Source organism: Pipistrellus hanaki (genome assembly GCF_964339955.1).
Source record: "Pipistrellus hanaki genome assembly, chromosome: 1".
Lineage (NCBI taxonomy): Eukaryota > Metazoa > Chordata > Mammalia > Chiroptera > Vespertilionidae > Pipistrellus > Pipistrellus hanaki.
The window spans coordinates 28900207-28927627 of NC_140503.1; the positions used below are offsets into that span (position 1 = coordinate 28900207).

Consider the following 27421-nt stretch of genomic DNA (forward strand, 5'->3'; position numbering starts at 1 on the left):
CGGGAGGACTCCCTCCCAACTGGCCCACACCGGCCAGGGCCGTTTTCTGAATCTTTAAACAAGCTGCTGGCCACGTGTGGTGAAAAGCACCACAAGCCTGTATCTGTACACAGAACACACTGTTTTCACGAACACCTAGGAGAGGTGTTGCTAGGGGAGCTCAGGGTGACTGGCCCCGGGTGTAATATTACCCACAAGGGCATCCCTGGGAGCTCCTGCTGTGATCCCGCAGGATGCTCCCTTCCTGCCTCCTCCTCCCGCCCCTCCCAGGGGCACCATCCAGAGGAAGAACCTGTTACTGTGGAGGGAAAACTACTGAACCGCAGCTGTCCTCACACCACTTCTTCAATAGGATCATGATTAAGGAAAGAACTAAGAGGACACAATAGCAAAGCTGCATCCAAGTTGTCAAGATCTTAAATCCATAGAAGAGACAATTGTAAGACAAGAAAACCCAGAAGCATCTAGTTTAGTTGTGATTAAGAATTCAATTTATCTGTTCACTCAGGAAACCGCAGTCTGTGAATATGTCCTTCATATCCTCAGGAGGCTGCTAACCCTGCTTACTGCCAGTTTTGAACGTTAGCCCCAAGAAACCCATACCCGCATGACCAATTGAGTTGCTATTACCCACTGAGATCCAAGTTTTCTCAAATCTAGATCTGGGAGTTTGCAACACTCCAGGCAAAAATAAGATGAGCTTATTTATTTATTTATTTATTTAATTTATAAATATATTTTTTTATTGATTTTACAGAGAGGAATTGAGAGAGATAGAGTTAGAAACATCGATGAGAGAGAAACATCGACCAGCTGCCTCCTGCCCACCCCGACTGGGGATGTGTCCACAACCAATGTACATGCCCTCGACCGGAATTGAACCTGGGACCCTTCAGTCCGCAGGCCGACGCTCTATCCACTGAGCCAAACTGGTCTCGGCGATGAGCTTATTTATTGAAGACAGGGTAGCATAGCTGTGTTATTAGGAAATAGTTGAAAATAAAATAAGGGACAGGTTAAAACAATAAAGTCCACCTTAATAACTTGTAAATCTTATTCCACTTGCTTTTCTTTTTTAAAAATTATCTTTATAAATTTTTTGAAAAAGTATTAGATGTTCCAATTTCCCCAATTACCCCGTCACACAGTCTCCCCCCCCCCCGCCCCCCCCCCCACACACACACCACGGCCCCACTTGCTTTTCTTTCTTTTTTAAATCCTCAACTGAGGACATATTTTTTAAATTAATTTAATTTAATTTTTTTTTTTTTAGAGAAAGAGTGGAGGGGAGGGAGGTGTGGGAGTGAAGAGAGAGAGAAACATCAATGTGAGAGAGACACATCAATTAGTTGCCTCTCCCATGCACCCTAACTAGGACTAGGATTGAGCCCACATCTGAGGTACAAAATATTGATGGGGCTGAAACCGGTTTGGCTCAGTGGTGGAGTGTCGGTCTGCGGACTGGGGGGTCCCGGGTTCGATTCCAGTCAAGGGCATGTACATTGGTTGCGGGCATATCCCCGGTGGAGGGTGTGCAGGAGGCAGCTGGTCGATGTTTCTCTCTCATCAACATTTCTGGCTCTCTGTCCCTCTTTCCTCCTCTCTGTAAAAAATCAATAAAATATATTTAAAAAAAATATTGATGGGAAGTTGAACCCAAGACCCTTTGGTCCATGGGCTGATGCTCTAACCACTGAGCTTCCACCAAGGGCCCATTTGCTTTTCTTAAAAGAAAAAAAAGATTAGTGAAAGGGAACTGAAGGGTGGCTTTGATTTTGTATTTTAGAGGGCAGATTTCTTTAAGGTCCATTACAAATAATTCATCCCTGATCTCTACCACACACACACACACAGACAGCTATACTATAAATAAAATACTGCACTGTGGTTTTTCTTTGTGATGTAAGAATTCAATGCCGTACTTTAGTTTTTAAAAAAATGCACTCAGTATCTCACGCACGAAAGAAATCTGTCATCCCTGAACTCACTTAAGTGACAGGAAGCTGTTCCCCTTATCATTGTCAGCTATTCCCCCAGTAGCTTTTCATTATATAATGAGAAACAGGCTATAAATATATCTATCCCCTCTGATGAGAAATTATCCTACCTACAGCTTATCTCGTTAGCATCACCAGATACAGTGCGCCAATAAAACAGAGCTTACATATTTATCTGATCTCTGCTCACCATACCATTTCTCCCCTCCTCGTTCCTATCCACCCACAGCCCGGGCCTGACGCTACCAAAAATGGTCTGTAACTCTTTGGTAACACTTCCTACATTTCAGAGATCTGGGAATCAGCCTCCACCCCTCCTTCCCCGGCACCCCACTAAGTGAACCGGTGACTCCAGCTCTCTGCTGGTTGGATCTGTGCCTAGGCACCATGAGGGCTGCACCAGCCAACACAAGCTCAACAGCGATTCTGTTGTCGTCTGCCTCACTTGACAGCACATACACGCTGTCTCTCTTTGGAATGAAGAGTATATACATCTCCAGTGCATAGCAACAGCCTCTGAGGTACAGATCAGAGAAGCTGCAATCTGTCAGTGATATTACGAGTACAGGGAGGGAAGGCATTCCTAGGAGCCCGGAGAAGGGTAGAAATGGGGACAGGGGGGCCAGTGATCTGGAAGGACTCAGCCCCGAAGTAAAGGCTCTGGACCGTCTCTGGCAACAATTCTCCTGTCGGTTTTGAATCCAAATCTCCAATTAGCCAGCAGTTTTTTTGTTCTGTGTGCCTCCTCTTTATTACACCTCTACTCTTATCAGATTAAAGAATTAATTCCATAAAACCCAAGGCATCAATAATTGTTTGGCAGCCTTCTTAACCTCTTTATTTCTTCCACCTTGTATTGTCCCTTCCTTCTGGACAGATGTGAAAGGGGCACAGCTTTCCAGCTGCCACAAGTGGGTCGTCCATTTCTGGGCAACCTGGCAGGAGGAGTTCTGAACGGCAGAATGATGGTAAAGAGCAGGGGCTTTGGAGTCACATGACCTTAGCAAGTTCATCTGGTGGGCAGCAGCAGTGCAATTCAAAGTGCTGATGAAGTAAGAGCTCTAAGATTTATCACCAATTGAAAAAAGCAACTTGAAACATTTGAATTTAACCAGACCCTCAAGGATATGAAAAAGGACCAACTAGAAATTAAACATACACTGACTGAAATAAAAAATATTATACAGAGACCCAACAGCATACTAGAGGAATGCAAGATTCAAGTCAAAGATTTGAAATACAAAGAAGGAAAAACACTCAACTGGAAAAGCAAAAAGAATCCAAAAATATGAAGACAGTGTAAGGAGCCTCTGGGACAACCTCAAGCATACCAATATCCGAATTATGGGAGTGCCAGAAGAGAGAGAGCAAGATACTGAAAACATATTTGAAGAAATAATGTCAGAAAACTTCCCCCACCTGGTGAAAAAAATAGACTTACAAGTCCAGGAAGTGCTGAGAACCCCAAACAAAAGTAATCAAAAGAGGACCACATCAAGACATAATCTTTAAAAAACATCATAATTAAAATGCCAAGAGCAAAAGACAAAGAGAGAATATTAAAAGCAGCAAGAGAAAAAGTTAATGAGCTACAAGGGAGCACCTATATGACTGTCAGCTGATTTCTCAACAGAAACTATGCAGGACAGATAGGACTGGCAAGAAATATTCAACGTGATGAATAGCAAGAACCTACAACCAAGATTACTCTACCCAGCAAAGCTATCATTCAGAATTGAAGGTCAGATAAAGAGCTTCACAGACAAGAAAAAGCTAAAGGAGTTCACCACCGCCAAACCAGTATTATATGAAATAGTTCTTAGAAAGAGGAAGAAGAAAAAGGTAAAGATAAAAATTATGAACAACAAATACATATCTATCAGCAAGTGAATCTAAAAATCAAGTGAATAAAAAAATCTGATGAACAGAATAAATTGGGGAGTATAATAGAATCAGGGGCATAAAAAAGGAGTGGACTGACAATTCTCGGAGGGAAAGGGATGTGGGGAGTGCGGGAAGAGATTGGACAAAAATCGCACACCTATGGATGAGGACAGTGGGGGGGAGGGATAAGGGCAGAGGGTGGGGTGGGAACCGAGTGGAGGGGAGCTATGGGGGGGGGAAAAGATGAACAATTGTAATAATCTGAACAATAAAGATTTATTTAAATTAAAAAAAAGATAGCAAAATCATTTTCTTTTATTCTGTGAAATTTCAGTAAATAGAAATGTGCATACTTTATGTTAATTTAGACATGATGATGGGAATTAAGACCAAAGAAGGGCTTCGGGGGAAACTCCCACTATTTCTTTCAGAAGATCTTCGAGGCAGGAGCTGACGTCTCTCAGCTTCTCCACACTCCTGCCTGGAGGCCTGAATACACACACTGCCTAACTTGCAAAGTAGCTTCTTGAAGATGGACAATCTGGAAGGAAAAAACCCAAAAAAATCAGGAATATTTTCTCTAACTGCTGAAATGTTTTCTCTTCCCTTCCACACTACACCATCACCCTCTCGCACGACCTAAGCTGTTATCAGGAACATCTTCACCCGCAGCTCCTGGAGGGCCAGCCCAAAGGCCTGAAAACAATGCACGGCATTTCCATTACGGCTACGTGAGCAGTGCCGGGCCAGACCAGGCAGAAGCCGGGATGACCTTTTCACGTCACCCCTGCCTCCTGAGGAATGTGTCCCCGGCCTCAGGCACAGCCCCTCCTCTATGGCAGCAGCTGTTTCGGTAAGGAACCATCCATACGGCTGCTCAGGTGAGGACTATAGTTCGCATGAGCCCTTGATACCGTTGTCTTTTCTAGCTCTTCCTAGTCTTTCTCAGGCCTCCCTCCTCTTGCTTCACATTAGACTTGTAACTCAAGGTCACTTGCATTTCATTACTGTCTAGATCAGGATTCAGTTTCCTGAAAGCCAAGTCTTCTTTTTTCCTGGTTTATTCCTCATTTTGCTGGAGTACAAGGTAAAATCCCTTCCTAAGAGGACATACGGGTGGGGAACTTGTATGTGTGTGAAATATCTGGATAGATTTGGTAGGGTGTCTTTCCCTGTGAACTTGGACAGTATTCCTCCACTGCCCACAGCCTCTTACTGCTGCTAAGACAGACTGGTTCAGTCTAATTCTCACTTTTTCATAGGCAAGCCTTTCTCTGGAGGATTATCATCATTGATGTTTTTCGAATTAAACTGGATGTGTCTAGGGATGGCTCATGGGCCCTTTCACATGGTTATTTCCTTCTCTTTTCTACTCAAGTGATGAGTACTTGGGCCCTTTCACTTAAGACAAAAGAACCACGTGGTTATTTCCTTCTCTTTTCTACTTCCGAGGACATTTACTCAACTCTTAGCTGCTCTATTCAGAGTACAGACCTCAGCTGCTCCAGTCCCATCCACATGGAGCCCAGAATCTCCAGCAGAGAGGGCCTAACTGCAGTCCCTCCTTAGTTCAAGAGGCGGTGGCTTTCCCCCCTCACTGCCAGCCTGTGATATCCATGCTCTTCCTCCAAAAATGTGCTGAAATATAAATGCTTCACTCATTGGTTACTGCCAACTCTCATTACTGCCCCATCTCCCTTGAGCAATGTCTGAAGTGACATCACTTTAGCTGGAGTTCTATAATTCATATGTATGCCTCGTAAAGAAAATGGCAACACTCTCACCAGAAACAACTTACCTGTTCAGAACAGCCCGTTCACCTGCTCGGTTTCAGGGTCCAAATCAATGTCATAGAAACAGGGCCGGGTAGGGAGTCCAGGCATGGTGCTCATCTAGGAGGAGTGAAACAGCATTCCAAATATACTTGGTGATTTCCCCCCGTGTTTCCCTCGGATAGAAAACCCAAGGCACAAAGATAGAATATGATTTTGTAGTTGTCAACAAAGTGGTACTCCTCTTGTTAGCACATTAAAAATAAAGACACTGCTCCTGTGTAACCTCAGAGAGAAACCCTCAGATACTTCGGCAAACCAAACGTCAGGCCTCCCTCTCCTCCCCACACTGACAGTTGCAACGGGAAGTAGCAGGTGCTGCGGAGGACTCAGTAACTCACCTCCTCCGCCCTCAATTCACAAGACCAAAAGGGGTACAGGCTTGTCCGCTTTTGCATTTTTGTTTTAATTAAATTTGCATAGATACCCATGTTATTTTTGCTACCGCAACACATCATTAGACATTGGTATCCTTTAACTTGGGCCAAGACATTTTCCCACATAATGTACATGGTTTTAAAACCACTATTCTTAAAAAAAAAAAAAAAAAAAAAAAAAAAAAAAGGAGGGAGAGGGAGAGAGATAGAAACATCAATGATGAGAGAGAATTATGGATCGGCTGCCTACTTACTACACGCCTCCCACTGGGGATTGAGCCCGCAACCCAGGCATATGACCCACGTACCGTGACCTCCTGGTTCATAGGTTGATGCTCAACTGCTGAGCCACACCAGCTGGGCTACACCACTATTCTTACTTGTTCAAATCGGCCTTTTAAGGCTGAACCTGTAATGCTTGTGGCTTATATTTGTACTTGCTTCTTTTCTAAAGATGTGGCTTTGACAAACAAATGCTTATGTGCAAATTCATAAGGCTTATAAGTGAAAACTCAATATATTTTATCTATAACAATGTTCTATATAATGAATACACACAGGTTCCAAATAAGATCCAGACAGGCAATAGGTTAAGTTGAACTTCTATGACTTAAACTATAAAAATGTCACAGAATAGGATGAGTCACCTTCTGTGACACAAAATATCTACACGTTAGAAAACTTAATTCTGGCATGCGAGTGCCAATCAATACTCCCCAGGACAGTGGTACCAACTGGTGGTCCGTGAGGTCTGTAAGGTAGGTGACTGCTGCCCTCGAACATACTATAGGGATCTGGTGTCAGTCTCTATTCTCAAATTCTGTAAGAGGTAAGCCACTGCTGGGTGTGGGGGAAGAAGAGGAAGGGAGGGATGGCTCCTGAGACCTGGAAGAAAAGCCTGAAGATGGCATTATAAAGACAAAGGATTTGTGCCATTGATGCAGACATAGATGAGCAGAAGATGCTAAAGATGGTCTCCAAACAGTGATAAAGATCCTCAATATTTTTACTCTTATCCAAAGAAGATTTTGCCCCCCTACACACTGGTCATATGGAAAATAAGAAAATTTAAAAAATGAAAAAATTAGCCGAAATCGGTTTGGCTCAGTGGATAGAGTGTCGGCCTGCGGACTGAAGGGTCCCGGGTTCGATTCCGGTCAAGGGCATGTACCTTGGTTGTGGGCACATCCCCAGCAGGGGGTATGCAAGAGGCAGCTGGTCGATGTTTCTCTCTCATTGATGTTTCTAACTCTCTGTCCCTCTCTCTTCCTCTCTGTAAAAAATCAATAAAATATATTTTTTTAAAAATGAAAAAATTATATGAACTTAGACATAAAATTCTGAAAAGAAACCACCACACCTTGAATTAATACATAGCACACTCAAATCGTGAGTCCTGTTCAGGCTGTAACAGCAATTGGGAGGCGTTAAAAATAGTGCTCATCTAGCACTATTTTATGCCACTTAGGTTATGTGCAGAAATGTCTTGGTCCAAGCTGGCTTTTAATGCGAGAGCTTGTTCTAGGTGACAGTCTTGAGCTGGGCAGGATGTGTTTCTCTCTGAACTGCAGGCAAACTCACTGGCCTGACCACTTCCAGTGCTGCTTTCCCCGTTAGTCACCCATTGCCCGCACACATCATCGTAACAATACAGACTGCAGAAACTGCTCTCTCAGCCGGCGGCTACTGACAATTTCTCTGGAAAGGACATGTTTCTGCAATATTCAAGGTGCTGGGCAAATAGGTTATCATTCCTATGAAAAAGGAATTTCTACAAACCCCAAGGATTGACGAATATGAACATCAGGACACAGCCAAGTCTCCTGCTCTCTGCGAGGCTGAGGGAGCACTGGGGTGCAGGCACTTGCCCGACCCACACTGAGAATGGAGAGGAGCAGGGTCACATCTTTAATAACAAGCTCACAGCCAAAACCAGCAGAGCTCAAAACAGAATTCGGCTTTAATGTTACATACTTTCGACTCTATAATGCCACCTCCTAACACTTTCTCACTGTATGAAAAAAATAATATAGTTACAAAGGAGGTCTGCTGATTTCCTTTTCATTGTGTACGAAGTAAATTTAATATTTCAATCCTGTGTGCAGGTAAGCACGATCTGCCAACACAGGATCTAAGGGGGAAACCTGGGCACTGGATCAGTGCTAACCCGGGGACAAAGTTAGTTCAGGCTGTGACATAACCCTTAAGCACGTTTCCTCCTTTAATATGCATAAAACCCACAGGAAGGCATCTGATAATTCATCTTGAAGTGTAAATAGGTGACCTCACCTTTCACATCTACAGGGTTCATTCACATTTTAAGGAGGAAATTCTTTACTTAAAAACTACGAACTGCCCAAATTTCAGGCATAAGCTCGAGGCCTGTCAAGAAGACCCAGCCGGTGCAGAGCCTCTGTCCCTGCCTCAGAGCTGTTGGAGCTCCCAGTTAACCTGTGAAAGGTTAAACTCCCAATGAGTGTCAGTTGTGCTTATAAACAAGCTCTATCACAGCCCATCCACGAGGCACATCCTGGATTCAGTCAAGGTCACACTGCCACTGGGAAACAGAATTGTTATTCAGCACAAGTACTCATGCGCCATCCTTGAACTGACACCAGAGGGTCCACAGCAAAAGGATTAATCCTTAACAGGCCCGGCTCTGACTATCTCCTCAGCAATGAACTCTGCTCCTCTGGCATCTGCCTGCTGGCTTCACACCCGGTTTAAGACGAGAAGCACCCCTCTCTGCCTGCAGCACTCACTCACCGTTCCGACCAGGGGGTACAGAAAGCCAGCCCCGACACTGGCACGGATGTCACGGATGGGCAGGACGAAGCCGGTAGGCACACCCTTTTGCTCTGGGTTATGAGATAAGGACAGGTGTGTTTTGGCCATGCAGATAGGCAGATGCCCAAAGCCCTGCGGAGACAAGGGGACAGAAGCGGGGCGATGAAAAGCTGACACTGCGAGAAAGAGCATTTGGGCGTGCTGGTGTGAATGCTTCAATTTATTTGGAACATTTCATTTCAACTCGCCTTAAATCCATCTCCACCTCGCTGCCCTCTAGTTTAGTTAAAAAAAAAAAAAAAATTGCTGGGGGGGAGGTGGCGGTGGGGAGAAAAAAAATGTGTTGGGTGAGGGGAGTAAGTACTCAAAATATTGTACTCCAAAAGTGAGTATTTTATTTTCATCTATATAGCCAATACAACTCAAGGCCAGCTTCCAATATTTCAGTGAGACATTCCACAATGCCTCATGGCGCTGCCACACACTTATGTACCGCCTGTGGTAATAAAGAACTCGGGGCTGACTCCCCTAATGTAAACTCACTATTTCAGAGGGACAAGGGCTGCTGCCCAGAGGAAGGAAAGCAGTGGGTGCCTGGCGGGCTGGGAGAACTCCGGGATTCATTCTTGACTGCAAGGCCTGCTTTATAAACAGTAAGAACAAGACATCTCTACCTGCTTCGTGTAGACCTCTGCCTTGTGCTGAGCCTCAGGGAGCAATTCAATGTCATCTGCCCCATAGATCTTCTGTGCGATGATCCTGATTTTATCCGCAATGGGGAGCTAATAGACAGAACAGAGGGGGAGAGCATCACTGGAACACAGTCCCATTCCAGGTCAGAGTTCCTACAAGGGCCAGGTGTTTTCATATATTCAGATACAGATAGGCAAGTAGTTTGACGTTTATTGGGTTAAAATATTTTCTTTTAATGCCAAGCCCTAGATTTTAAGTGGAAAATGTCCCACAGAGGTAGTTTCTCTCTCTTTAGGATCTCACTGGGTACATCACAAACAATATTGATGAGTATCCAAGAATAATGTCTTCTTCGTAAGTGAAAAATAATGTTCTGTGACTGGAAAGCAGTCTCCTGTCAAAGCTGACCTGGGATACTGTTTATGAAATAAAACAACCGATATCCATCCACATAACTCCCCGTTTGCATATGTGAAGTAGATGCTATTCTTCATATAACATATTGACTGATAATTGCTGGTACTTGGAATAGTTTAAAAAACCGATCTGGTGACTTCTAGGATGAATCTGAAGTGGGAACAGTGTGGAAGGCTATGCCCGCTGTGGCACCAAGCAGAGGGCAGTGGGCGGAGGCCAGGGGTCTGGTTACCCACAACAGGGCGCCGGGCTCCTCACACGCTGCCCAGTGGAGGAATCACAGCGAACGGCAAAGGAGCTGGGAGGGAAAGCTACTCAGAGGTAACTTGGATGAGCAAATTACTAAAATTAGCCAATTTATCTGATTCTACTCCCTAGCAACTGAAGCTAAAAGAATGCATTGGGTGAATTTTATTTTTTTTAAAGGAATAATAATCTATTAAAAAAAGTTCCCTTTTGAACGAAACAGTGATAATTTATGAAAGGGCTTTGCATAACGGATAGGAATAAAGTAATTCAGTTATGGCTTATAAAGATGCAACAGTGCCCTAAACAGTTTGGCTTAGTGGATAGAGCGTCGGCCTGCGGACTGAAGGGTCCAGGGTTCGATTCCAGTCAGGGGCATGTACCTTGATTGCGTGCACATCCCCAGTAGGGGATGTGCAGGAAGCAGCTGATCGATGTTTCTCTCTCATCAATGTTTCTAACTCTCCATCCCTCTCCCTTCCTCTGTAAAAAATCAATAAAAAATATATTATTTAAAAAATAAAAAAATAGCCGAAACCAGTTTAGCTCAGTGGATAGAGCATCGGTCTGCGGACTGAAAGGTCCCAGGTTCGATTCCGGTCAAGGGCATGTACCTTGGTTGTGGGCACATCCCCAGTTGGAGGCTGTGCAGGAGGCAGCTGATCGATGATTCTCTCTCATCGATGTTTCTAACTCTCTAGCCCTCTCTTCCTCTCTGTAAAAAAATCAATAAAATATATTCAAAATAAATAAATAAAGATGCAACAGAGATTAATTTCATGTGTGTCTTATGATTGGGCTCTGTGTGCCAAGGCACATTCAGAACTTCTGAAGCAAGGGTGATTTAAGACCCGCAGATGCGGGATAAGACAAAAAGTGGCAGCCTCCTGTTCTTCAGAGCAAAGTTCCAAGCAGAAATGGGTTATAAGGAAGCAGGTCTCCTGCTCGCCTTCAAGGCCTGGGCTCCCTGACAGCAGGCACTGCGGACGGGGCTTAGAGAGGACGCCTGCCTAGAAAGGCTTTGCATGTGTGTTCATCGGTTGAATAGATTTTTAAACCCGTCTGTGAAACTAAAGCTCCATAGGAAAATGTCCGCATCCAAAGGGCAGTGTTAATTAACTGCCAGTGTATTATTATCTATGCAAGAGGCACAGAGAAACAAAAGAATGTTAAAATTCAAGAGTAATAGGGCTTCTTCCTTCTACCTTTGGAAATAACCTTTTATGGCTTTTTTTTTTTTATGTCAATTTTTGAAAGTCTATGATTATCTTTTAAAAACCAAGCCAAGAACATGCTTAAGAGAATTTGCTACCACACCCATCCCAAGTTCCTAATGAAGTTCCTAGTTGTGGGCATACCACTTACTGTCCAATCACATCCTGAAATACATGGACAAAGAAAGGAAAACAAAATACAACTCTCTAACATAAACAACCTTTCTCTGAACTAGCTTTACACTTTATTGGACACAGAATAAGCAGTGCTTCTGCTTGGGCCAGACATCGTATAGTTTACTCATTGATGGGAAAAAATGCTAAAGCCGGCTGGGGTGCGTGGTTTTGCACCTGAGGGCTTCTCTGAACTCGAGGCAGCTCTGTACCAGGAAGTGAGCTTAGCAACACGCGGCTTGCCCCAATTACTGGGAAGCGGTGGGCAAACTTATCTGAGCCCAGCTGTAGCCCCGTGTCAACTTGCCCTCATGTGGGTGGTGCCTTGGGTTAAAGGCTGTGGTGAATTACGCTCTAATACAGGACCCTTCCTCCTGCAGGAGAGAATCTGTGCTGTGAGCCTCTCCAAAAGCTAGGATGTGAGCCAACCTCCCAGGTCTTCTCGCCTGGACCCTGACTGTGTGTGTGCAGCAATATGAGTTGGTAAGAAAGCTGTCTAGAGTTGAGGGCGCCAGGCTGTGTAACTCATCTACATGGGAACCAGACCCACAGAGCTGAAGCTGTTAAACACAGGCTCTGAACAGAGGCAGCCACACAGAAACCTCATTGTGCTTTTTGGGTTTTTGCACAGAGCAAGTAACCCACCTCGAGGTCATACAGGAGCCGGAAGTTGCTGGGTGCCTGAGCTGCTTTCTGGACGGCCTGAGCCAGGGCTAGGGCACCCTTGCCCCCTTCTGCCCAGTGGGTACACTTCACGGCGTCGAAAGCCCCGTGTTCTTTGGCGAGGCGGCTGACGAGGTCCAGCTCGGTCTCTGTATCTGTCCTGAAAAGGCAGCACTTCGTGTTAGAACATTGACAATGCCCAAGGAGGACAGAATCTCTCCTGCTTTTGCCACTAAAACCCAAGTGAATTACCTGCTGATAAAGGGACATTAATCAAGTAACGTTGCTTGGGTCTGAATCCCAGCTTCCACGATTTACTACGGAGGTGACTTCCGGCCAGCCGCTTGAGCTTTATGTGCCTGGATCCCACGTGGGTAAAGTGGGAAGGATCACAGCACTTATTTCATTCGGGAGGCCATGAGGTTGAGCTGTCGGAGTACCCAGGCCACTCCAGGTGTATCATAGGAATTGATATGTACATGCTTTAAAAATACTTTGCTTCCCATTCTGCTGTGATTAGGCCGTTATAACAAGACCAAAAGCAGCATTAAGATATTTACACAGCCCACGCGAGTCCTCTCTCACAGGAACACTCCCAGCTCACTACGTTTGACTATTTGTCATTACAACATCCCGCCGGGCTGAGAGAGATAATGCAGCTCTGCGGGGCCGTGACCTCCTGCTGGCTCACAAGGCCTCTGGACACCAAACGGAACATTTAACGTCAGGCCTATGTGTTACCCGCTTCACCTGGTGGGAAGGAGGAGACCCATGGGAGCCAAATCTGAGCCTGAACCCTCAGTGGGCGAGGTGATGGGTTCACGGGGCCGTGTGCGGTGCCCGTCAGAGCGCAGGCTCCTTTAAGGGCCCCTGAAGCACAGCGTTAACAACCAAGAGGAGTAACTGAATCAAAAGAGAGCTGAAAGCTCCAGGAGATGCTTTCTGACCAGTTTCCGCCGTCCCCGGGCCCTGCCACCGCACTTACTTGAATGCATTCACAGCCACCACTACGGGGACGCCAAACATCCTGGCATTTTCAATTTGTTTCTTCAAGTTACTGAAGCCCTTTTCAAGCAGCTCCAGGTTCTGTAAGAACAACAGTGAAGGTGTTGGTCCGTCCGTGAGGTCAGAGAGAGCACAGCTAAAGACGGCTCCAGGCTCTTCTTAAAGGGGAATGTGTCTCCTCAAGCCAGAGCCACTCACTGTGGGGACAGGCTGGGGGCGCAGGCCAGCTGATGCACCTCCCACCACGGCGAGTGCGCGCTGAGGAGCCCCCAGCATTAGCATGGAGTGGGGTGGTGCCTGTGCCCTGGCTGTCCTGGCAGCACGAGAGCTGCTCTGTCTGCCCTCAGCACACCGCGTCCCAACAGCACACGTGTTGTTTGAAGGGAGTCAGAGGCCCTTAAAGAAATCATGTTTCTAACCCCTGTTTGTAGATCTCATGTACTCCTATGATATAATGGCACTAACTCTACCCAGTGTTGCACAGACCCTTCCGTCACAAGATAGGGCCTAGTTCAGTGCCTGGCATTTATTGTGTAGCTGCTTCGAGTACTGGAGGTAATCAGGGATGCTATCACAGAGGCCTTAATGAATGTAACCATGAAACTTTACTGGGGGCAACAGAAAATAAGAACCAAATAACATGTAATTTAAAGGAAAGAAACTAAGGAAACATACGTTTAAATATGTTTCCTGCAGCACTGAAAAACTGCAAGTAACACAAACTTTTTTCATAGGGGATTTATAATATACACACTCAATAAATGTTTGTCATGGAGAAGCTAAGAGAAATGAGATAATCACGGAACCTGTCAAAAGTGTATTTAGTTGCAAAAAAAATGTACTAAGTTGCAAAGCAATGGAGAACTTAATTCCATTTTTGTACAAATATAAAAATTTATGTATATATCATGAAGTTTGTTGTAATGTTGAGAATTATACAGAAAACTGTTAAAAAGATTCAAGTTACATGTTATATTCTTATACTGTTTAATTTTTAGACAAAGGGTATGATACTAACATAAGCTTAAAAATACATTAAATATTTAAAAAATATATAATAGTCATATATAAAGCAATATACACTGGATCATGAGCAAAACCCAGCAGTAATAGCTCTGGGTTTGGGGATTCCATGAAACAGCAGGAAAAAAAATAAGTAAGGTAAAAGTATAAAACATCTGAGATCCTTATAATCATGGTTTGTGTTTCTCCTTTAATAACTAAAAACCAAGATTAGGATTACTTGATATTCTAAAAAGCACTGCTAATTCTTCACCTCCAGTCACATGAAAACCAATTAAATATGTAAGGCTGATTGAGAACAGTTTTAAATAAGAGGAATTTCTTAAATGAAGATACCAGCTGGGCCAGTTAGGGGCAGTCGTTCTAATCAGACACAGGGAAGGCGGTGGGGTGGCAGTAGGGCCAGAACCGCGAATTGCACTCCCACGTGTGAGTCAGACAAATGACCATAAAAGGCAAATCATAGCTCAGAAGACAGGCAGACTCAAGGCACTGACAATTCTTTTCTAGCTGCTTTTGAAATGCTTCATTTGGAGCCTAAACAGTGACCTGTATTGCTTGATAATTCAAGTTTCCAAAAAAGGCAGAAAATTTGAATTAGTGATAGTGGCTGACCTTACCATCTCGTCAGAGGGCCTCTCTCAAACACCACACACAGACTCTGGAGATGTTTCTTTGATGACAAATGACACAAATATGAAAAAGTTCAAGCTCACAATTGTTTGAGCTCCTCCTGGATGCTACAAACCAGATCAGCTTATGGAAATTTTGCCTAGAAAAATAACCAGGACGCTGCAGGAGAAAAGACATCCCTGAAAAGGTCCCTGTGTTTGCTTCTGATTGGAATGGCATTTGGGAATCCACCTGCCAGTCCAGGGAAGACAAAGAAACTTCCAGTCGTCTAGAGCAGGATCTCTCAACCTCAGCACTTAACGTTTTGGGCCAAATCATTCCTTGTAGTCGGGGCTGCCCCGTGCATCCCTGAAGGATGTTTCACAGCATCCCTGGCCTCTACCCACTGAATTTCAGTAGCACTCCCCACAAGTTATAATAATAAAAAATGTCTCTCAACATTGTCAAATATCCCCTGGAAATAAAACTGCTCCCAGTTTGAGAACCATTGCAGATCGAGGGCAGTGGTTTTACTGGTATCCTCTGTGGGACAATTCTGTCTTATGAGGCACTCCTTCCCTACTTCATTTAACCCAATTCTTGGGCACCCTGCAGGCTGAGAGCATTCCTGGGTCAGAGGGATACCCCCACTCGACTCCAAATGAGCCGGTTGAGATATGCTGATTCAGCCTGTGGTGCGTTCTAGGTCAAATAGTTAGAAATGATTGGAGTTACCTCCTCTATGTAAGCCTTGGGAAGTGGCAGTCCGGCAGTAACCTGGAAGGAAAGGAAGCAAAGTCAGAGGCATTTTCTATTTACAGTTAAATATCAGCTTAAACTGGTATGTGCCATGTGTTAAGGCCAGGAGCTGCAGTTTGAGGCTATAGGACAGTTTAAGGTTGTTTCCTGGCCTAAGGATTTAGGACACATAACCAATCCTACAGCACAGAACAAAGATGGCTGCTTTGAGAAGAGTGGACCTTGTGGAAAGGATGCATCTATGGGGGTGAGCGGGGAAGGAGGATGTAGTCTAGTCAGGGGCAATAACCTCTGAGTGACGCCCACAGCAGAGGGGTGGAAGTGAAGGTTAGTACAGGGAAAAAGGCAGCTGTCAGTCCGCCAAAGGCCACCTTGGCATGCCACCAAGGGAGTCAGTGTAAGCCCTGTGCTGGGGCCATGAGCGGGTCTGCAGAGCCAAGCCACGCCCTTGGGGATCTGAACTGGGATGCAGGAGCAATACCAACGGGAGGGAAACCACACACACGGGTTCTCTTCCTTGATCACAGCGTACTTAACGATCTCAGGATGCGTAAGCCGTAGTTCACTGTTAGAGAGGCATCTGGTGGCCTGGCCCTGCTGCACCCACAGGGATGAGCATGGGGGTGAAGGTGCTGACCCAGGAACCCCACTGTGGGCCAGGGACAGTGATTAAGAAGCCTTCGGTTTTTCAGCTTGGTCTGATCCCATTCCTCCAACTCCACCAGGGGCCACGGAGAGGTGGGGCTGGAAGCAGGGACCTGAGTTACCTCGTTTAATGTGAGCAGGTCTGGCTCCTTAGCAGAGGAGTGTGTGTAAAACCCTCCTCAGTGCTGCCCAGATTAAGGGGCCAGCATATGTTTTAGACCATGAGATCAGGAGAAAGGAAATGAAGGTGCAAAGTTGTGAGGATGAGAAAAGGGGTGCAAGAGAGAAATGTTGGTTATACTTAAGAAGGAAAAGAGAGTGAGGCCATCCTGCACTGCTAGCAGAAAGGGGCGTCCTGGGTTAGGGGTGCTTTGTACCTCAGGGGCAAGCAAAACTGGAGGCGGGGGCTGTGTTATGGCAACAGTTCTCACAGCGAGGCCTGAGACCTAATCCTTCCATAGGGTCTACAAGGTCAAGACTATTTCCACAATAATTCTAAGATATTATAACTCTTTTCTTTCTCTCTCTCTCTCTCTCTCCCTCCCTCCCTACCTCCTTCCCTCCCTCTCTCTCTCAGTATATAATGGACTTTTCCAAAAGACTATGGGACATGGGATATCACAAAAGATCAAATGCAGAAGAAGAGAATCCGGTGGCCTTCAACAAAACCAGATACTGAAGAGATCTGAAAAATGTACAATGCCTGAATTTTGTTTTGGAAAATACATTAACTTTTCATTAAAAAAAAAAAAAATTATGTTAACTCAGCTTTAATTCCCCATATAGTAAGTATCAATAGATATAACCCACCTAAATAAAAGTTCCTTCAGGCCCTCATTAACTTTTAGGGGTATAAAGAAGTTCTGAGACCAAAGGGCTTGAGAACTGCTGGAGTGGCCGCTACACTAAGAAACACTGCTTTTGTTCTGCGGGGGAGGGAGGTCTTCTTTCCCAAGTCAGAGGACCAGCTCCTAGGACAGGAACTGAATTCTTCAAGGACTTCCTGAACACCAGCACCCCGTCTTCACATGCAGGCGCTGAGGAAAGGTGCTACAGTAACAGAATGTAAAGTGAAATTTCCAACCAACAGGGACTCGAGAAAACACCAAGTTCAGGTTGGAGCTGAAATAACCCAGTCCTAACCTGTTTGCATTACCCATGGGCAGTCCCGAGCGAGTGAGCAGCTCTCCCCTTCTCCCTCTCCCCCGCCCACTCAGGATGCTGGCGGTCCCGTCCAGCATGCACCTCTCCAGAAGGGCTGACCCCTCCGTTAAATCGTTTCGTTGGTTGGCCGCCAGTGTCACTCTTTGGAGGAAAAATGGGACTGAGGTTTTAAGAGAACAGTCTGACCATACAGGAATTTTTCGAAGGAATAGCAAGCTCATGTCCTTGGAGGCATTTAGATATGATCAGATGTTTTCCTCAGAAAGGTAGGCCATGACGCCATTTCAGCCCTCGGAAAATGCCGCGAGCTGGTGGTGTCTACAAGTGATAAGAGGCTAGCGCCAAGAGCTGCCTGAACATCCCTTGCTTTTGACACCCTATTAATCATGAGGATAAGAGCTGCTTAATGAACAAACAGACATAGCCATGCAGCTTCCCTTCAGCCTTCAGATTATTCCTGACAATCAAACTCTTCCTACTATTTTTTTGTTGTTGTTGTTAATCCTCACTCAAGGATATTTTTTCCATTGACTTTTAGAGAGAGTGGAAGAGAAGAAGGGAGGGGATTGGGAGAGGCAAAGAGAGCCAGAAAGAGAAAGAGAGAGAGAGAGAGAGAGAGAGAGAGGTTGCCTAGTTGCCTCCCACACGAGTTTCAACTGGGGCCAGGGATCAAACCTGCAGCTCAGGTATGTGCCCTTGACTGGGAACTGAACCAGAGACTCTTCAGTTTGCAGGCTGATGCTCTAACCACTGAGAAAACCGACCAGGGGGGGATTCTTCCTACTCATGATCCTCACCGTGGGGCCACCTCCGTGCATTTTAAGAGCCCTAACAGTGGCAACAAGCACCACGACGTGAGGGCGGAGACCAGAATATCGGCATTTGATGTTAAAAAACTTTTCCATTCCAATGTCTGCTCCAAATCCTGCTTCCGTCACTGTAAGGAGAAAAGCAACAGTAAAAATCCTATCCCAACTCCCTTGATGCTAAAAAAAAACAAAAAACAAAACAAAACAAAAAAATCTATTCACTGACTATGCAAAAATACTCACCTACAAATCCTTCAGGCCCCACAAGTTTGAGTGCAATGCGGTCTGCAATGATAGAGGAATTCCCGTGTGCGATGTTGGCAAACGGTCCAGCATGAACAAACACCGGAGTGCCCTGTGGAAACCACGACAGTGAATCTGCCAATCCTGCTTCAAAACGGATCCCGTAGCGAAAAGGAAAGTTAGCTGGAATCCCAAAGAAAGAGACATCCCAAAAAGTTAAAGATGAAGCTGCCCCTTTTATGACAGCAATGTCCCAACTGCAACCTCGAGGAAGAATGGAGAGAGATGAGCAGGCAGGAAAGTCTTGACTCCCCTGTGGAAGCGCAGACACAGAAAACTGATTCCAAAAGGCTGAGCCGCTCTGCTCACCTCCAGGGTCTGCATGAGGTTGGGTTTGATGGCGTCCTTCATGAGCACGGCCAGCGCTCCACTCACCCCCTGGAAAATAAAGGTACGGTGTGTACCCCCACCAAACTCTTCCCGTACCCCTGGGGGTACGCGTACACACTTTGGGAAACACTGTGTTAAATCCAAAACTCAGCACTCGTAGGTCTTCCTTTTTTAGCCGTCTTAGACCAATTAGTAGTTCTATCTGAACTAGACCATTCATTTATTCAGTTATTTATTTTTTTCTGGATATACTCTGAATTTGCCAGTTATTTTAAGCAGAGAGAACAGCTAGAATAAAAATGACATTCACGTGTAATTCTTGGAAAAAGCGTCACTCTGGAAACAAGCATGTCAATCAAGCTCTGTTGCTGATGGACGAGGGGAATCCATTTTAGACTAGTTTACACAAGCAGATGCTAGTTCTTTGGGTACTGAATTATTTGTAACTTTGGTGTCTGGGGAGAAGTGGCCACAAGCCAAAGCAAAAACTAAGAATTTACCCAGGAATTCAACACCAACTCTTAAACTCCAGGCCACTCTTCTAAGCCCTCCATCCACAGCTGAAAAAACTGGAGACAAAATAAAATAAAACTATAAACCCATTTATATTTAGTTTTTATGAGTTTCTGCTTTGGATGTAAAAAATTGAAATAATTTTCTTTTTTTTACACATATTAACTATAAAAAGAGGATGTTAATGTTTTCCTCCCGAGGATCTGGTTCATTGGAATGAGTTCATCTGACATGCTGCTTGCTTAATCATAGGCCAACCATACTGGTGTATGTCAACACAAACAGACCTTTAAAAAGTTAATCTAGCCCTGGCCCATGTGGCTCAGTTCGTTGGAGCACTGTGCCATGCACTGAAGGGTCCCTGTTTGGATTCCTAATCAAGGCATATGCCTGGGTTATAGGTTCGGTCCCTGGTTGGGACACATACAACAGGCAACCAATTGATGTTTCTCTCTTACATTGATGTTTCTCTCTCCATCCTCTCTCTAAAGTCAATTTAAGAAATTTATTCTGTAAAATCATCTCATTTCTAACCTCATATATTATCATGTAGACAGTTCAGAAATAAATCTGAAGTAGCGAACTAGCCTTGTAAGATCATCAGATAACTGGGTAATGAATTATTCCCAGTGTGTTTATCAGCGTGGATACAGTGACGGCCAACAGACTCATGACAAGTGGCCTCTGCGTAGGGAGGCGTCATGGGGAGAGGCCAGAGTATGATCACAAGCTCAGCAATTAAGGGCCTCACTCGGACTCTGGTGCCCTCTGCAAACTGAAGCCACATAGCCACTTCTGTGAATACTCTCCGGCTGAACATGTTGCTCAAACCATCTGAAACATGTGGTATGTAACTGGAGCATACTACTGGGAGTATTTACTCACCATGAAGTACATTTTATAAATTTCCTAATGACCTTGTCAGCAACAAAATCATCTCAAATGTATTGGTTAATTGCAGCATAATTTTTGTTACTTGGAACCGCCATGACCCTGGGACAAAGGACACAGGTGCATCACTGGCCCAAAGGTGGGGTACCCACCAGATCCTCGGTGCTGATGGGCTCCCCTTTCTTGCTGGATGCCACCACCATTTTGCCCAGTCTCTCTCTCATGTCTTCCAGGGAACTGGTGAGGGCCAGGACAGCCATGATTTCACTGGCCACAGAGATATCAAACTGGGTCTGTTGGAAGGAAAGAGACACAACAGGGAAAACTACGTTAAACCACAACAGTGAATTGCAAAAGTAATCCTTGTTTGCGTCCACAGCTTAAACGAAAGCTTAAATGGGTAGAATAACAGTTAACACAGAAAGAACTTAATGAAAACAGTTCTGCTCAACAGAAAAAACTTGCAATTATTCCAAGACTTTGATTAGTCAAATCTTCAAAATAAATATTCTAGTAGGACAATCCTGTGAAAGCAGCTCGTAGTATGATTTCCCTAAAACACAACACAGAAGCTCTTACACCAAGGAGACATACTGCAAAGCGGCCACAATTTTAATCAACTTGTGTGCACTGACATTCACTTGGGTCTCCACCTCCAGGAGAAAATGCCGGGGGGAGAACACACAGGTGACACATAGGATTTACTGCAAAAGCTGTCAGCAGTGCTCAATCCCACACACCTATTCACTTCCATTTTACAAGGAACAGGCAGAAAAGCACCCGGCAGTACCAGTCGGTGGGAGCGGATGGAGGAGGAGAGAAGGGACAAGGATATGGCTCACCGGAACTAATTTACTGAGAAAGGAACAAATAGTTACCGTCCGTGTGTAACCCTTCTCCGTTGGAGACTGTCCAACTGTGATCTTCCTCAGGAACCTATCATTGGTATCCAGCACTACATTGGAAAGGGAAGACACAGGACAGTGTTAGGAAAAGGACCACAAAGTTAAAGGAACCAGCCAATTGTAGAGCAACAAGTCCAACTTAAAGCCTCTCTATTAACATTTGATTTTAAAACCAATGGCAAAGCTAGAATACGGGTTCAAATTAAGACATGATGTACATATATATTAAGTGTACAGGAGTTATTTTAAAAAAAAACACAATGTGAACTGGCTTGGTTTTATTCTGTCTAGATAACTCAAACAACTAGAAATCTGGAACCTGTTTTAAAGCATATTCAAGCTTACAAGAAAACCAGCAGGCCCACCGTTTTTCAAAAGGCAAAGGTCTATGCTGTGCTGCCGGATGACTCACTGACCTTACACCAATCCCGAGAAACACGCAGGGCCATACACGCAGGGCCAGGCAAATGCCTTTGGAAGCATGCTAGGTAACATACCTGCTCTTCCCTTAAGCTTCCTGAGGAGAAGAATCTCCATTCAGATGACAGAGTATCTATCCAAACATGACAAAGATCAACCAGCTAACTAGTCTTACTTCCATCTCCCAGGACAAATTACTGGTAACATTTTAGTGTGTTTCCAATTTCGTGGGGTTTTTTTTGTATGATGTGTCAAACAATAACAAAACACAAAACAGAGACCTGACGTGGGGTGGTGAACATACAATATAGTGTACAGATGATGTGTTGTGGAACTGTGTACCTGAAACCCGTATAATTTTGTTAACCAGTGTCACCCCAATAAATTCAATAAAAAGAAAAGAAAAGAACAACAATGCGCTAATTATACTCTAAATGAGTCAAAGAGGAGAGGCATTTTTAAGACACTTGATAACATGCCAAGTTATTTTCTATAAAAACTAATAAACATCCAGAGCAGTTTTGTACAGTATGCAGAGGGACACACACTCAAACACCCCCCCAACACACTTGTTAAATGAAGATATAATGTGTTGTTAAAGCATATCCTTATTCTAAAAATATATATATATAGTGTCAAGTTCTTTGTGTCTAATTTCTCTGTATAAAATAATAACCAGTAAATAGGTACAATCCATTTCCTCCCCCTGGTCTGCTTTTGAAATAAATTGACATTAAAGCAAAGGAAAAGTGAATGAGACACAAATTTTCAAAGGGAACTTTAGCTTATTCCTCATAAAATATTATACTATTTGTCTAAAGCTATTGAAGCAAAAAATTGAAACATCAGTGTGTTTTTATATGTTGAGAGTCATCTTAAAAATGCCATTAGCTAGCAACAGTTACTGAGCCAATGAAAATCACAAAACAGTCAATAAATTGGCTGTCAGTTGTATTCCGCATGACGATGAAAATTCCTTCCCAGCGGGGATACAGGATAGATGGATGCCCTCTTGGTACAAAATAAAACTCGAAGCTGGGCTAGTTGTACATAGAGAAAAACAACATAAGGCAGTGATGCCAGGCAGCTCACTCACTAAACTGCATGCCTGAACCTTGAAGGCTACCTACTTTGTTAGAACAGAATCTATTGTAATAAAATGAGGTGAAACTGAGTAGGCAAGCTAGAGAGCTACAAGGAAAATCAAGTCGCTTATGCCAGAAAAGGGTTCTGAGAATAAAGAGCAACTTGATTCAAGAAGTGACTGAACATAATTTCTCTACTTCATGACACTAAAATTTTTTTCATAAAATAAAACTTGCAAAATGTTATTTTTGGTTTATGCACGAACTTCTTTGAAACTACCCTTACCCCAGTCAACACTGAATAGCCAGAAAACGTCCAACTTACCCAAGAAAAGGAGGTTTGAGTACAGTTAATAAGGAGAGAAATGGATGGAGGTGGGCAGAGAAATGAGTAAGTCACCATCTTGGTCATGTCTTTTTTTTTTTTTTTTTTTTTTTTTTTTTAAGTATTTTTCACAAAGAGAAAACAAGTGGGATAGATGAGAAACATCAATCAGCTGCCTCGTGCCTACCAACCACTGGGGATGTACCCCCTACCAAGATACTTGCCCCTGACTGGAATAGAACTTGGGACCCTTCAGTCCCAGGCAGATGCTCTGTCCACTGAGCCAAACCTGTTGTGCCCAAGTCCCAGACCTTTATGGCAAGGACCAGTAGGCCATGCAGGGGACCCAGACTACAACCCACTGCCTATCCCTTTATTGGAGTCTAAATATCCAGGCTAGTCCATTGGTCATGTCTTAACCATAAAAATATCAATACACAAGCTTCCAGACTTCACGTTTTAACAACCCTTACAAAGGGTATGGAGTGTGCAGTAAAACCAAAGCAGACGGGGGTGTGTATATGGCTCTTGTACCTCTTTGCCAAGTTATGGTTTCCGGATCAATATCCAATCTTGCAAATCTGCTTATCTCTTCATCTGTCAGTATGGTAGGGTCAGTCTTTTCAATGCCTAGTCTCTGAAGGAGGCAGTAAAATGAAAACATAACGTAAGACAAACCAAACAAAAAGCACAATAAAATAATTTTTTAAAAAAATTTCCTCTCTAGGAAATAGAAACCATGTTAAATTCATAAGGGAAAAATATGATCCCTTTTGCCAAGCCTTGATTTATTAGTCACATGTATACAAAATATTATTAAAATGTTTGACCCTCGCTGGTTTGGCCCCGTGGACAGAGCATCAGGACTGAAGGGTCCCAGGTTCAAGTCCATTCAAGGGCATGTATCTCGATTGCAGACAGGATCATGGTCGGAGGACCTGCGGGAGGCAACCAATCAATGTCTCTCTCTCTCACACCGATGTCTCTCTGCCTCACACCCTTTCCATTCTCTCTAAAAATCAATGGAAAAATATCCTGCTTCCATGGGGAGCTCCATGGGTTATTCTTACAGCATCAAAATATCAAGTTGTAAAAATTAAAAATAAAGTGAGAATATAACATATACAAGAAATGTAATGGTTCATTCCCTTTTATTGTAAGACTAGAGGCTAGGTGCACAGGTGGGGTCCCTTGGCCTGGACGGCTATCAGGGCCCAATCGGGCCATCTGGGCCAATCAGCCAGCTGCGGGGGAAGAGACTACCAGAGGTTGGCTGAGGGAGCACACTGACCACCAGGGGGCAGCTCCTGCATTAAGCGACTGCCCCCTGGTGGTCTGTGCACACCATAGCTACTGGTCGGTCATCTAGTTCAGCGTTTTTCAACCTGGTGTGCCATAAGTGCAGACAAGACAAGAATTTTATAATTTTTCACTATTTTGTTTACTTAATATTTCATAATAAAGTAATTATAAAATACTTTCTTTGTGTTTATTTGATTCCTATTCAAGAGAATTACTTTATATATAGTCAATATAGGCACAGAGTTAAATTTTTTAACATTTTCTAATGGTGGTGTGCCTCGTGATTTTTTTCATGAAACAAGTGTGCCTTTGCCCAAAAAAGGTTGAAAAACACTGATCTAGTTGTAGTGGTCACTTAGGCTTTTATACTGTATGTATATATATTAGAGGCGCGATGCACGAATTCCTGCATGGGTGGGGTCTGGCCAGCTTGGCCAGGGGGAGGGGACATGGGCAGTTGGCTGGCCTGCCTGTAAACTCCTGGTCAAGGGGACAATTTGCATATTAGCCTTTTATTATATAGGATATATACTGAGTGGCCAGATTATTATATGTTCAGAGATCATAATAATCTGGCCACTCAATGTATATATAGATGTGCCAGTTTGTTTATCCACTCACCCACTGAAGGACCTTTGGGCTGTTTTTTCAATTTTGGAGATTTTTTTTAATAGAGCTACTAAAAACATTCATGTTTTTGTATGAACACAAGTTTTTATTTCTCTTGAATAAATATCTAGGAGTGAGATTTCTGGCTATGTGGTTGGTATAGTGAATATTTAATGACTATTTATTGGTATAGTGTATATTTAATGACTACTTATTTTTCATAGAAACTCAAGACAAATAGAGAAACCATCCATGCTTAAAGTCCCGATACTGGGAAGAACAGAGATTCAAATTTCAGAAGCGCTATGCTGCCATGCTATAAAGGAGGTGTCAGTCTTTGTAGCTGAGGGCAGGTGGTCAGTGCTTTATTTATTTCATGATAACCAATTATAACTTATAGGTAAATGAGAAATAACATCTACTGCCAATCTTTGTATCGGGTCTAGTAATAATTAATGTCGTCTTTAAACATTCGTTTAAAATCTTGCTTGGCGTTGACTTGTATTGACATAACCTTCAAACACGTGGTATCTACAGAACGTGTGAAGTGCAATTAACAAGTTTTGCTTGAAAAAGTTTGTGTTTGGTTTGGTTTTTGTTGCACAACTAGGGCTAAGAAGATGGCGGATGAAGAGCATATTCGGCACTGCATGCTTTACGAGTTCCAATTAGGAAGAAAAGCAAGTGAGGCTGCAAAAAACATCTGTAGTGCTCTTGGTCAAGATGCAGTTAGCGCCAGAAAATGCCAGCGTTGGTTTGAGAAATTTCGCGAGGGAAATTTTTCGTTAGATGACAAGAGTGGTCGAGGCCGTGTGTCCAATTTTGATCAAGAAGCTCTTCAAGCTCTTTTGGTGCAAAATCCTCAAATTACCCAACAAGAGCTTGCGACAACTTTAAATTGTTCACAAAAAACAATTTCCAATCAATTGCGTGCACTTGGCAAAGTCCAAAAGTTTGGAAAATGGGTTCCTCATGAGTTGACCGACAACAACCATAATCAAAGAGTCACAATTTGCAGTTCGCTCCTCTCTCGTCAAAACCGTTTGCCGTTTTTAGAGCAAATTGTTACCGGAGATGAAGAATGGGTGCTGTATGTTAATTTGAAAAGGCGGCCTCAATGGTTGGACAAAAATGAGGCTCCGCAGCCCACGCCAAAACCTGACTTGCATGCGAAAAAAGTGATGTTGTGTGTTTGGTGGAATTTTAAAGGAATTCTTCATTATGAACTTTTACCATCTAACCAAACCATTACAAGTGCAGTGTATAGTGCCCAATTGGAAAGGTTAGCCCAAGCTTTAAGAGAAAAAGAACCCGCGCTGATTAATCGGGAGGGCGTAATTCTTCACCACGATAACGCATGACCGCATGCTGCAAGAATCACTGCTGAAAAACTGCGCCAGTTGGAATGGGAAGTTCTCCCTCAACCTGCATATTCTCCTGATATTGCCCCTTCCGATTACCATTTGTTTCGTTCTTTGCAAAACTTTCTTCTTGGAAAAAAATTTAATAATGAAGAATGCCTCAAAAATGCATTGACCGAATTTTTTGCATCAAAATCACAAGAATTTTACAACAGAGGGATTAAAATGCTTCCTGAGCGTTGGGCACAAGTAGTAGAAAACAACGGCAACTATATTGTTGATTAAATTTTGTTGTATTGTTTAAATAAATTCGATTTAAAAAAGTATTAGAAAACGACATTAATTATTACTAGACCTAATATGTTGATTATGATCTTGACTATGGTTATGGAGGTAACTTTACCTAAAATAGGCCACTCCAAGGCGATTTCTACCTCTTATCATTTACCCAGTGTCATACGTATATCAAAAACGAAAAGGGAAAAGCTTACCCGTAACCTTCGGATTTGGATATCAGAAAACTTTCTCACTCCATTTACTGATGGTACCAAACGATTATAGAGAGCCTGGAAGAGGAGGAAAAGGGCTTTTAAATAAAAGGAACCTCACTGCTGTGCTTCCTGTATCACTAGCACCAAAGGGACCAACATTAATTCAGGTGCTTGAACCCTTTCAAAAGTGCCCAGGGGCCTCCGTGCCCACCTTGTCCGTCTGAGTCTGTTCATGGAACATCCGGGCATCAATGGCCGCGGCAACGAGGTTATTGGCTGCAGTGATGGCATGGATGTCACCAGTGAGGTGCAGATTAAACTGTGAAAGAGCAGAAGCCACATCAGTCTTCTAACCTCCCAACATCCATTCTATCCCAATCAAATCAATCCCCATGTCAAAGCCAATGGACAGATGATGCCAGCACAGCTAGTGGACAAACCCCCTATACGGGCAGATCTTGAATACATAAATTACTGTCTTCAGAAGAAACTGTGATTTTCCCTAAGAGACATGTCCAGAAACAACAAACACATTCCACCAAAATCAACAGCAACACTGAGTTACTGACGGCACTATCATGTCCT

General features: G+C 43.7%; 1 protein-coding gene across 1 annotated transcript in view; it reads right to left on the reverse strand.

Annotated features, from left to right (window-relative positions):
* Nucleotides 1–4138: 4138 nt before the first annotated feature.
* Nucleotides 4139–27421, reverse strand: part of MTHFD1 (methylenetetrahydrofolate dehydrogenase, cyclohydrolase and formyltetrahydrofolate synthetase 1) — a 53118-nt gene continuing 29835 nt past the window's right edge. Inside the window, exons 14-28 of the mRNA XM_084866436.1 lie at nucleotides 27048–27155; nucleotides 26837–26911; nucleotides 23608–23710; nucleotides 21217–21293; nucleotides 20491–20631; nucleotides 18914–18982; nucleotides 18545–18656; nucleotides 18290–18429; nucleotides 15660–15701; nucleotides 13270–13370; nucleotides 12267–12444; nucleotides 9552–9659; nucleotides 8857–9009; nucleotides 5680–5773; nucleotides 4139–4422 (exon numbers count right to left, since the gene is read on the reverse strand). Coding sequence (XP_084722562.1) covers nucleotides 5684–5773; nucleotides 8857–9009; nucleotides 9552–9659; nucleotides 12267–12444; nucleotides 13270–13370; nucleotides 15660–15701; nucleotides 18290–18429; nucleotides 18545–18656; nucleotides 18914–18982; nucleotides 20491–20631; nucleotides 21217–21293; nucleotides 23608–23710; nucleotides 26837–26911; nucleotides 27048–27155 — 1497 coding nt within the window. The 3' untranslated portion in view covers nucleotides 4139–4422; nucleotides 5680–5683. The remainder of the gene's footprint in view (nucleotides 4423–5679; nucleotides 5774–8856; nucleotides 9010–9551; nucleotides 9660–12266; nucleotides 12445–13269; nucleotides 13371–15659; nucleotides 15702–18289; nucleotides 18430–18544; nucleotides 18657–18913; nucleotides 18983–20490; nucleotides 20632–21216; nucleotides 21294–23607; nucleotides 23711–26836; nucleotides 26912–27047; nucleotides 27156–27421) is intronic.